This window comes from Petaurus breviceps, unplaced genomic scaffold, assembly GCF_028583685.1.
Source record: "Petaurus breviceps papuanus isolate PSGF00001 unplaced genomic scaffold, PetGlider_PUasm1.0 91041, whole genome shotgun sequence".
Classification (NCBI taxonomy): Eukaryota; Metazoa; Chordata; class Mammalia; order Diprotodontia; family Petauridae; genus Petaurus; species Petaurus breviceps.
Genome location: NW_027187400.1, coordinates 37,938,751 through 37,951,747, shown reverse-complemented (window position 1 = coordinate 37,951,747; position 12,997 = coordinate 37,938,751). Strand labels below are relative to the sequence as shown.

The window sequence follows — 12,997 nt, the reverse complement described above, 5'->3', positions numbered from 1 at the left end:
AAAGTTATTACAATGGTAGCTTACACGTGGTGTCCCTGCCTCCAGCTCAGCTCCCCTCCACCATCTACTCTAATTGCCAGATTTTCCTGAGTAGGCATTTTCTACTCAATAATTGCTTCTGGGATAAAATATAAACTCTGCTTGGCATTTAAACCCCTTCACAACTGGGCCCTACCATCCTCACTTTTCTGTCTAGATAGCCAAATTGGCCTCACTTTTCCCATCTCTGTCTCAGAGAATAATCATGATGATAGCTAACATTTATATAGTGCTTACAAATATTTCACCTTCACGACAATCCTGTGAACCAGGTGCTGTTATTATGCCCATTTTACAGCTGAGGAAACAGGCTTACAGAGGTTAAATAACTTGCCCAGCATCACCCCTATAATGAGTATCTGGGGTCAGATTTAAACTCAGGTCTTCTGGACTCGAAGCACGGTCCTCTGTGCACCGTGGCCCCCTGCCCCTCCAATTGCACCCACAGACATCTACTACTCTTCCTTCATGCGACATCTCAAACACCTCCTTCTGCATTTGACGTTTCCTGACCTATCACTGGCACCCCCTTTAACCGCCTGGCATTTGTTCCCTCTGCATTCATTTTCCTGTATCTGTCATCTCCTCTTCTGTGCACACTTGGCACAGCTCCTTGTCTCCCCTGGCCACTTAAGTGTCTGATGACCCATCTTCCTTCTTCCTGTCCCTAGCCTTCTCCTTCCCCTCAGAGTTCCTCTAGATGATCCACATCTCCAGTCCTTCCAACTAATCTCTATGGAGTATGAGGACCTTCTCTATTAGTCAGCATATCAAAAAGACAAAGTATATGTCTCCACCAAATAAAATTTTAATGTAATTTTTCCTTAGCTCAGGCACAAAAATACCAAACCTATTTCTACATACAGGTATAATACTGTCACTCTGTCTTTTTAAATTAATCTTCTCTTGTGGCTGATATAATTCTATAACCTTACTTATAAGCACAGTGCTGAGAATTAAGATGACCTAAAGAGAGAAAATCAGCTCATTTTCATTAGATCAGGAAGGTTACCTTTAGTAACTGTCTAATGATTAGAAACACCCTTAATGCTTGCTGACTAACTAAAGAGGGAAGAAGATCCTAATCTCTTTATCCCTCTTGAAGGTGAGGAAAGACACTTCTGCTAATCCCAATCAGGAAACTATATTTGAGAAGTATTTAAGACTTTAGCCTTTTGGGACCTCAGTTTCCTCACCTGTAAAATAACAAACATGGATGAACTCCACATCTAAATTCATAAGCTTATACGCTACAACCAATTTTAATGGACACTACCCAAAACATCTCACTGATCCAGAATTCAGATTAGCTGGCAGCCCTATAATGAACATTGTAAGCAAATAAAAAAGGCTTATCAGGCAAAACTGAAGTTTAAATTCCTGTACTTACTAATTAGTTTCCTCACAGCCTACTTAGTCTTAATTTACACATAATTCTAAAAAAGTCTGGTTATTAGACAATGAATAATAAATAGTATTTTTGTTCCCCTGTGTGGTAAGTCAAGTATGATTATGCCCATTCTTTAGATGAGAAAACAGCTCTGAGGAGTATGTGATTTGTCCATGATCATGTAAGGCAGAACCTGAATCCAGTCCTCCTCGATTGAAGTCCAGGGCTCCCATTTCACTAGCCTTCACATTTATTCCCAGACAAGCATCAAACTGTGGGTCCCACTGCTGCTTCTTCAGTAAGGCCTATGTCCTTATCATAGCCTTACTTTTTGTTCAGGGTCTGCCCCTCTCCTCCCTACAAATCAGAGGAATTCTCCAAGGTCCAGCTTCCATAGTGTGTACTCCATGAACCCTCCTCTTCCCTGACCACTCCTAACCACAATTCTCACAACAGTATTTACTATTATACTATGTTTGGTATATGACTACCATACATGTTTTCTACCCTGGATCAGAAGGTTCCTGAAGAAAGAGGCTGTATTTATTTTCTTTTCTTCCAACCTCCTTAACCGACCACCCATCCAGAGAGATAAAAATGAGAAGTTAAAAGTGATCATTACACAGACACATGAGCAAGTAAGAGTTAACATACCAGTATATCAAAGGGAGGGAAAAAATGCAAAAGGTTGACACAAGTACTTGGGGGAAAAAAAAAACCAGTCACCTGAGTCTGTTTAATTTAAGGACCAAAGCCCTAACTACATCACTGTGTATGTAAGATTACTGGCTCCTGTGCTTACCATTCTAGCTCATGGGCTCTTAACCTGGGGACCATGGATGGATTTCAGGGGGCCTGTGAACTGGGATGGAGAAAAATTTTTTTTACATGTTTATTTCAATATCATTGATTTCCTTTGAAATCCTCTCTATTTTATACATTTTCATTATTACTGAGATGGGCTTCATCAGACTGCCAAAAGATTCAATGACACAAAAAAGATTAAGAACCCCTGGTTTAACTTCTAATTTGCTATTTCTAACCTGCCCTGGGCTTCACTGATTTGCTAACCCATGAACCAGTCTGACAATTTTTGGTGGATGACCCTATTTCCATTCCATTTATTCAAGATTTTGAAAATGCCAAGGGTAATTCATGCTCAAGTCAGGCTGCCAGACGTGAAAGGTTATACTTAAAGAGAATATATTAAGTTCAGGTCTAAAAGTTAAGCTTTCCCCCCTGATTTTCAGAGCATTATTATAAAATTGCAAATATAAATGTGACCACAGTGCAGGCCTGATAAATTCTAAATGACTTTCCTAAAAACATTTAATATCAGTCTCAAATATTATCTGTATATTGAAATCCTGGACTAAAATGAACATCAATAGATTAAATTTTGTTCTGGGAAGAAAAGACTATGGTGAGAAAATTTTCTCAAATTCATGATTCCTATCCTCATTTTAATGCCTCTACTGAACATATTTTAACTTTTTCTTCAAGAATGTCATGTTGAATATCAATTCTTAAACTCAAGAGTATTAATCTAGGACTCTCAGAGAATCTTGTAGAGTTCACTCCTGGATAACATCAAATATAACAAAATAACAGATTTTATTATAGATGAGAAGTTTAGACAAACTCAGGATGTTTCTGGGAAACTTCCCAAAACTCTGAATGCTGATCCTGAGAATACAAACATGGATGGACCGACCCTAAGGGTTAGAAAGCACAAGTACAATGCTTAGGATTTTGAAATAACAGCAGAATTAAGACCAACTCTAATGACGTAAATATACTCAAATCAATTACTGATACTGCCACTGAGTTTCCTCTTTATTTTGACTTTCGAACCCCTTGTCATCATTACAGGATCAATTAGCATGCAGGATGATAAAATATGCTGTTATAAATGAAGCAAAGACCACATATTGAGATTACCAATGAAAAGATTTAATGCAGCTAAACAATGAGACAGATTACTGCAGAATCCATACATTGACATATGCAGGATAAAGACCACCAAGCACAGTGCAGTGTTTACAGAAGAGTGTGAATCTCTGAATCACTGTACCAGGAAGGGTAAGAGATGAAACCTCAAGAAGCTGCAAAGATGGAAGGACACGGGGGAGGGAGGGGGGGTGGAGAAGAAAGGAAAAATTTCTTAAGCTCCTATTATGTGCCCGGCATAGGGCCAAGAGCTTTTACAGATATTATCTCATCGGATCCTTACAAAAACCCTGGGAGGCAGGTGTGTTATAACCTTCATTTTACAATTGAGGAAACTCAGGCAGAGAGGTTAAGTGACTTGCCCAGGGTCACACAACTAAATATCTGGGGCTCAATCTGAACTCAGATCTTTCTGACTCAAGTCCAACACTTTATCCACTGCACTAACAAGCTGCAGAGACCTGACAGATTTGGATGGTACAGAGAGGAACCTGAAAGAAAGGATCCGAGGACAAGAGGTTAATGGATGGGCCAGTGTGGGATAAATAAAAGATTAAAAAAAGAAGATAAATGCTGGCTTTAAAAGGATAGAGGGTAATATGTATGTAATGTCATTATTAATTAGAAATTTCCTTCTGATGGAAGAAAAAGAGAAAATGAACATGGAACATTAACCAGAAGGGTTCTTAGTGACCATCTAGTCCAACCTCCAGCCAAGCATGATTTCTATAGCACCTGAGCAGAATCTTAGCATTACCTCAGATTCTTAGGCTGAGGAAGACGACATGTGGCAATCACCTCAGACAACAGGGAGTCTGGCAGGAGGTGGCTGTTCACTGCACCTGACCTCTCTCCAGTGTCCAGATCTTCAACATCAGAACTTGTTCAGAAACTGGCTCAGCTTAATTCTGAGGTGATAATTCAATTCAACAGGCATTTTTTTTCTTTTTGGAGGGCAATTGGGGTTAAGTAATTTGCCCAAGGTCACATGGCCAGTTATTTTGTGTGGGTGTTAAGTGTCTGAGGCCAGAACCGAACTTGGGTCCTCCTGACTCTGGGGCCGGCGCTTTTACTCAACTGTACCACCTAGCTGCCCCTCAACAGGCATTTATTAAGCGCCTACAAAGAACTATGTTAAGGACTAACACACAGAGAGGCAAACAAGAGTAATTCTTCTTTTGAAGTAAAACCTGAGGGGAGACAACATGTGAATAACTAAAAAAAAAAACAAAACAAGATACCTGCATATGTAGTAGAACAGCACTAAGAGGAATCAGGAAAGGCTTCTTACAGAAGATGGGCTTAGCTGGGTCTTTAAGGAAGCTAGGAGATGGGGGGGAGGGGGCAGGTCTGGACAGCTAGTGAACAGCTGTGGAGGCAGAAAATGGGGTGTCAAACAAGGAGGCCACTGTCACTCAATTTTAGGAAGCAAGGTGTGACAAGACTGGGAAGGCAGGAAAGGGCCAGGGCATAAAGAGCTTTAAAAGTTTTATTTCTTGTTCCTGGGGCTAAGAGAGGGCCGCTGGAGTTGAATGACTAAGTGGGATGAAAGGGTCAGACCTGCACTTGAAGGAAGCTGGATTAGAAGTGAGGGAGGACTAGAGGGGAGACACCTGTGGCACCAGGTGAGGCAGTACCAGAGGAAGGAAGTGGAGAGATGAGAGGTGTTGGGAAGGTAGATTGGATGGGACATGGAAACCCACTGGATGTGGTAGGAGGGGGAGTGGGGAGGCAGGGAGAGAGACAGTAAAGAGTTGAGAATGACAACAAACAGTTCTGATCACAGCCATACATACCTGGAATCAGTGCCCCAATGCATTGCATAAATTTTAGCCAAGTGCCCCCTCAGCGTTCTTCTGGTGCGCATTTGGATCCGACCCACTGGATCAATGTTGGCTGTGATCTACAAAAGAAAGTGGTTCTAAATCACAACTGGGAGAGTGTAAGAGCCTATGACCTAATCACAACTTCACTCTAGGAATGAATATTCCAGGCTGACTCTCCTTTATCTGTGCTCTTGGGTTACCTTTTGCCCTTTGGCAACATCCAACTGGTCAAGTCTTGTCAATACTACCTTCACGATATTTCTTGCTTCTACCCTTGTCTCTACTTAACAACATACTAGTTGAAGTCCTGACATCTCACCAGAAATACCGCAACGGGTTCCAAATTGCACTCTTTGCTTCTAATCTTTCCCTTCTCCAATTAATCATTCACACTGCCCACAAAATCATTTTAAGGCACAGGTCTGACCTTGCCAAACCTCTGCTGAAAAAACACAACAAAACAAAAAACAATGCTGTGGTTCCCTTCTATCCCTGGGATAAAATAAACATTTCTCAGCTTGGCTGACATTCTCCTCAAACCAGCACCAACCTATCTTTCCATTTTCATTTCAAATTATTCCTCCACACATACTACATTCTAGCCAGATAGAACCAATATTCCACCTTCTGGCCATGTGTATTTGCACAAACTGCTCCGGCCACCCTGGGATTATAATCTTTGCTCAGCAGTTTCTAAGAACGGAGAGTGTGGCCACCCACCTCTGTGAAGTCTACTAGGATCTGGTCCAGTGGCTAATGCCCTTCCCCTCCCCTTACAATTACCTACCATTAACACTATCTCAGTTAAAGTTGAACTATTAGCATATAAATGCGTCTCCACTAGAAGGGAAACTTCTCCAGGGTAGGGACTGTTCCCCCTTAGTCTATCCCTAGCTAGGGTATAGCACAGAGCAGGTACCCCATAAATGATGGCTGTCTCAGGGGGAGGGAGTTGGTAGTTTGTGTCTCTGTATTCCCAGAACCTCAAACAAGGTCCTGGCACACAGCAGCTGCATCGGTGGGAATGAATTGGCCTGTGTTTGCTCTCTCTAATCCTTCTCCTCTGTCAAAACTGAACTCAATCCCTGGCTTTTCCCTTAGATTTCTGAATTCCAGTCATACTTACGGACTCATACCCTGCACCAGACAGTATTATATCTTATATATTAATAAAAGAATCTATTCCTTACAACTTGGACTCAGTCCAAAGGCTGTACCCAAGGAAGGCCACATGTGCCCTCGAGGCTGCAGGTTCTCCACTCCTGATAGTCTGTTAATTAGTCCACCAGGGGTTAGTCTTTCCCCTCAACTACTGTAAGCTTCTAGAAAGCAAGTACTTCACCTCAGTAGTACTTGTCCTCATATAAGGGGCTCACGGAGCAGACAGAACATACTGACCAAACACCTGCTGGCTCTACATCTGCCCTAGCTTAGCAATCTTTTTACTACCAATTAGAAAAAAAAAATGCAAGTGTGCACTTGATAATTTTGATTAGTCTCTATAATTGTGGATCTGTTATCTCTCCCTACTGTTCAACTCCATTTAAAGGAATTCCCAAAAAGCAATAAAACAATTTAAAATCCATCAGCCACACGCTAGGGAAGGATGAATATATTTTTTCCTTCATTATTGGATGAGTTCTTTGGGCCTTGGATAGAAGGTTAAAGACTCAGCTCGGAAAAGATCTACTAAGAGTGCTACAACTTTTCATGACTATTTCTATGACAGGGGATTACTTTTTATAAATTATTTTTCTATGAATGAAAATTTGTTAAACTGTTTTATAAGTTTTACATTCTACAGTAAAACTTCATGAATTTGTATCAACTGGTAGGAAGGTTAGACTGAGATAGAGAATATTTAACTTTAAAGTTTCATTACAGATAAAATATGCCTCCCTCCTCCATAACAGATCCCTCTTTGTAAAGAAAGTAACTCTGACTGAACTTCTTTGCAGATATTTAAGGGACTTGCATTTAAGAACTAGTTAGGAATAATTTGCGATTAGTCGGTTAACTACGCACATATATAAATGGCATTTCTGAAACATGTAGAATTTTCTTCTTAAAGTGGTTTAAACATAGTCTCAAAAGTTGCACTGCTTGACACAACAGGCATTGAATGCTTCAATCAGCAAGCATTTTCACAGTTTCTACACTGTGCTGGAGACTAGGGATACAAATACAAAATGCTTGTTCAATATTCTGCTTAAAATTCTATTCATGTGCTACATTTGTACCCAAATATCTTTTTTATGATAAATTTCATGGTAAATTTCAGTTCTGAAATGAATTAGCAGAAGTTCAAAGTTAGTAAGATTTAAATTTTGTAGTTAGAAGACTACCTTTATATATTTCAAGTTTTAAGTGAGAAAATGATCAATGTTTCAACCACTATTCAACTCTAACTAGTCCACAAACTATCAGTCAAAGCAAAAGCATTATTACATTTCTAGTAATGTACTAAATAATTCAGTCTGTCAGTCTAAAGTATCCTGATTTCAGGACAATTTATAATTCAGCTTTTATAGAAAACATTTGATAGCTTGCTGTCTTCATGTAACAATTATTCAACAAAAATGTTTGGGTAACAAATTCTGCTTTCTCTCTGAACTCTGTCAAAAGATCTTAGTTTAGTGATCAAGAAATATATCAAGTCAAGAAATATAAATATATTCCAGATTCCAAAAAAAAACTAAAAAATCAACACATGTTGATGTAAATATGGAGCCTATTTACAGAGGAGGATGCATCAAAGATGTGTAAGTATCAGAATTATAACGGGTACATTTCTGAACTACCAATGATTTTTAAAGTAGGTGTCATCTTTCACTTAATATGGGGAATGGCCTGAGCATCATGTCAAAACCAAAACACTGTGTTTAATCCCATAATCCCCTCTCTGAAAACTAACCTCTCACTCAATTAGCAGATTCTCATACAAAAAAGGAATCAGATGACATCACAGAAAATATATTTTTGGATAAACCTAATAATACTAGGCCCAAAACATCACCAGCACCATCTGAAAGACAATCATCGGGGTGGCGAGGTGGTGCAGTGAATAGAGCACCGGCCCTGGAGTCAGGAAGACCCGAGTTCAAATCCGATCTCACTCAGACACTTAGCACTTACTAGCTGTGTGACCTCGGGCAAGTCACTTAGCCCCCAATTGCCCTGCCTTCCCTCCTCCAAAAAGCAAAAGCAAAAAAAAGAAAAAAAAAAGACATGCACCAATCCCTCAGTACAAAAGCAGCTGACTCCAAAAGTTCTGTGTCAGTAAAAGAACTGTTAAGTTATAACCCAACCTACAAACCAGGGGAATTAAACAAATTCTTACCTGGGACAAAGTTGCATCTGCACAAGCTTTTCTAGCATCCTGCAAGGGAGAAAAGGGGGAGGTTGGGGGGGGGGAAGTGAAGAGGAAAGAAAAGGCACAAATTTAATTGAAATGTCAGGTTCTTGAGCAAACTTCAGAAAGGGTCCCTCAGTGTTCATTATAAGGCAAGGTGATCTCTAGCAGCAGCCCCAACTCTAAGCTCTAGTAATGCCAAGGCTGCTAATACACCAACCAAGCCTCCAGTCACCATGTTATACAGGGCACTTGTACCTTTTTAAAAGTACCTTCACATCTACATTCACCAGACTCTCAAGACCATACCACGAGTTCTGTAGGGTCAGACTATTTTACAGGTGAGCAAAGAGAGTTAACAGAGAGGCACACACAGTGAATGGCAGAACACCTCAGCTGGAAGATTTTTTTTTCACTCAACTATATTCTCTAAAAGCACAATAGATTAAATTCCCTACTGCCGTGAACTAAATGGCCACCTATCTCTATGGAAGCGGGGTCTTCTCCCCTGTCGGTGCCAGGCTCTCCATGTAGGAGAAGCCTTTCTGGCTTGGGAGGAGCAGCCAGGCCTTGTTTCCTGGTCTAGTCTTCACTTTCCACTAGTGCCCCACGCCTCTGGAAACCTAGCTCTTTATTTCCTACCTGGCTGCACCCCGTTCGGCTTTTCTTCCCTTGACCTTCCCTACACTGTCCCCCGTCTCCCACCCTTCTCCCCCCATCAAAATGTAAGCCCCTTGAGGGAAGACACTGTCCTCTTTTTTCACGTCTGTCAGTGCTCAGCACACAGTAGGTAGGCACCTGATGAATGCTGACTGGAACTCCAAATCACCTCCATAACAAAATAAGGCACCAAAGGAGGAATTGTGTATTTTAAGACACAAGTTTTTAAGACATGAGTTTTCTGTAATAATTTTTATAAGCAGTGAGGCTGTCCCGTTAAATAATTCTGTTTGATAACTGTTCCAAAGATGCTGTAGCTGACATTTTGTGCCTTTTAAAACTGAGCTGAGCTCTGAAAGGAACCTAGTATTTTGATAAAGTAAGAAATGGAGAATAGGAGAGTTTATTTAATATGTGAAGTGTCTGCAAACTGAAAGGACTATAAGGGAGATGCTTGAGACAAACTGTGATTCTATGCAGGGCAATTCCATTATTAAAAAAATTAAAACAAGCAATTTATACACACAAAACGAGATTGCTTCAAATACTTTCATTTCAAACAGTGAATCTAAGCTAATATTTTGCTGACTTTTTGAAGGCTCTACAGTATACAATTCTCAGAACAGAAACCTAAAAATGCAGGAAGTAGGATTTTTATTGGAGCCAGGCTTTGATAATTGTTTAAAAGAATTTAAAATTAATGAAGACAGGAGAAAATAATATCCATTTTAAAATTACTTACACAAGCTAGTACTGTACCTCCATAACTAGATAATATGCAGGTAAATGGAGTTTCCTGTATATGGAATATACCAGCTAAGAAAGATTAGCATTTTATTCACAGACCTCGATTATAAGTTGTGTTTGAAGCACTACTGATTATACTGGCTTAGAATTTAAATTATAGCAGAATGAAAAAACATTTAGACCATTAAATTCATGTTTATCACTTCTTCTTCTTGGCTGCTCCCCACCAAAACCACCAGGCTGACTGTCTGAGCCATCATTTAAATATGAATGGTGGACTTTGCTCGACTCTACTGAGGACAGAAATGAACCCCAAGAGTTCAGAGCAGTTCATCTCTTGTGTTACCATAATGTCCCTTTCCATTTCAGCAGGCACTCAAATCATATTATCTCAATACACAACTATACTTTTTCAAGTTTTCATAATCTATCAGATTCTCTTTATTCACAGTGATTGAAGTTCTAACATTTTAAATTAATTACACTGAGATTAGTGTGGGTGGCAAGAAAACAAGATGAGAGTAAGGGAGTCAAGACACCTGATAGTTCTGGTTTTGCCATGAACTCATTGTAAATCTGGGCAAATAACCTCTACAGGCTTCAGTTGGATCTTCTGGATAATGAAGGCATGAATGATAGTGATTTCTACGGTCCTTTTTGCCTTAAAAAAAAATCTTTTATTTATTTTTAGTTTTCAACATTCATTTCCACAATATTTTGAGTTACAAATTTTCTCCCCGTCTTTCCCCTACCCCCCACCCTATGATAGTGAGCCTACTGAATACCCCTTCCCCCAAATATGCTCTATTCTTTTTCCTTTTAAAGAGGGAGATGTCATTTAAAGTTCTAAATTGTTCTCATGAACTCTTTGACTTAATTCACTAAAAAGGCTGGTGGCTATTTGAAGTCTAACTTTGTCTTCTGGGGAATCTAAGGATCAATTTTACGGTTTGGAAGAAAGAATTCATCTCATATGTACTTGTCATAGTGGGAATTTTTATCCAATTTATATGTCAGACACACATGAACTGCAACTTCTCTCATTAATTCCCCCCCAGTCTCCTGATCAAAAATAGGAAGAAATGCAAAATTTCCAGCTGCAGTTTCTACAACAGACATCTGGTAGGTCTTATAACATCTGCATCTTCTATGAAATTTGATTTTAAAATTTAATTTTGTATTTTTGTTGGTTGATATAAACATAACACAAAAAGGACAGAGGCAAAGCCAAACCATATTCTATCAGTACTGGATAAGGCTTGAGTTTTCAATTTAACACAACACTTATTGGTAAACTTTACATTAAAGCCAGTTATTGCTGGTAAATGTTTAAGATGGCCCTAAACAACCGCCAAATTCAGATTTCCATGTTTTCCATCCTAAATTTTGAGATAATTCCCTGTCAATTTTACTGTAAAGGGGTGAGTGGCTGGCAGCTTAATACTTTTGACAAGAAGGGAGAAAAATCCCTTACACAAAACTAATTAGATTAGCATGAAGTGGTACCATTACAGCTCTGGATAAGATTCTAGACTGCCAAAATATACTGACTGGTGCTTTAAACAGAAATGAAATGTAGCTTAATTTGTCAGGTTGGGGAAAATCTTAGAAAGGCAGGGTTTTTAAAACCACATTTTTGTCAGGGGCTGAATGGATCTGTGCACCTAGAAACAAATGAATTCTTTAACCATTTGAAGAACAGATTTTTAAACCAAAGACAGGCCAGTATACATTCTGGACATTAATCAGCATGTGTTAACAGCAGAAATCAAGGGTTTGAAATCAAGAAAAACAAATGCTGAACAGGGAGTATATATGAGCAGAGGCCTCATCACTACCGGCTAGAGCATATAAATGCATCCATTTTGTTTTCCTTACTTTACTTTTTCTGATTTCGTTTCATCTTGAGGTTTTAATATACTCATTATCAGAAGCAAAGGAAGTCTCATCTTATACAATGAACAAAGTGGTCAAATGACCAGCTTTGCTCCCTGGTCCTCTAAGTGTACCTTTCTCAGCCTGTATCTGCCCTCTTGCACTTTCTCTGCATTGGTTGTAACACTACAAGCATATCAGACCAATAAAGAGAACCAGCAAAGAAAACTGACTTGGAGTGTGAAGGGAGCTTGTAAAAGTCTGGGCACACAGAATGAACTGATGCGCTCCAATCAGAAGAAGTGCGCTTCAGTGACCTGTCACACAAAGAGGAGCAGAGTGGGATTGGAACCCAGTTAATTTAACTCTCAATCCTGCATGCTTTTCATTATGCCCTGGATCATTCCTTCTGAAATTAAATCTTATTTTGATAATGTATGTTTTTATTATGAACATACCAGTATAAAAAGATGTTCAGTTGATCTATGGAAGCCAAATAGATGGTTCAGATAAATTCAAGAGACCAAAGGCTAGTAAACATTTTCAGTTTCAGCAAATCTATCTACATGCCCTGGAGCTATTTTTTCCTCTTCTTATTACTTACTATACTATTAAGATTAATAGCATCTCCTTGTAGTGTAAATTTCCCTATAATACAGGACAGGAGCAAGAAGTGAAGGAAGCCTCAAGTGTCATTTTAGGCCCACTGTCTCCTTTTAATTTAGCTGAATATTTTTTACATCAGAGGCACATGTCAAGGGGGTAATTTTCATTAAGGGTATTAAAAACTACTGTTCAGGCTAAATTTTATTTTATATATTATCTTTTAATATAGTGTCTGTGTATCTCTCACATCACACAACAGATCCTTGAAAAGAGATGTGAAAATCAATTTATCTGATCTTCAGTTGGAAATGACTCCTACTTCTAGAGCTCTAAAATTCTTAAGCTCTGGCAATCTCTTTAAGCAGGAAATTCCTATACGTGGAAATTCTTTAATAAAGCTCCTCGATTTAGCTGCTGTTTAGGTTTGAAAACCTTCTTTTAAAAAAAAATTTTTTTTAAAAGCAATCGGGGTTAAGTAACTTGCTCAAGGTTACACGGCCAGTTATTTCTGGGTGTGGTGCTAAGTATCCGAGCCCAGATTTTATCCCCAGG

At 39.2% G+C, this 12,997-nt stretch overlaps 1 protein-coding gene across 1 annotated transcript in view; it reads right to left on the bottom strand.

The window, feature by feature from the left end:
- The window catches only part of GNB1 (G protein subunit beta 1), a 116,476-nt gene that overhangs the window by 21,421 nt on the left and 82,058 nt on the right, over positions 1-12,997 (bottom strand). The window contains exons 4-5 of the mRNA XM_069079621.1: positions 8,546-8,584; positions 5,176-5,282 (exon numbers count right to left, since the gene is read on the bottom strand). Coding sequence (XP_068935722.1) covers positions 5,176-5,282; positions 8,546-8,584 — 146 coding nt within the window. The remainder of the gene's footprint in view (positions 1-5,175; positions 5,283-8,545; positions 8,585-12,997) is intronic.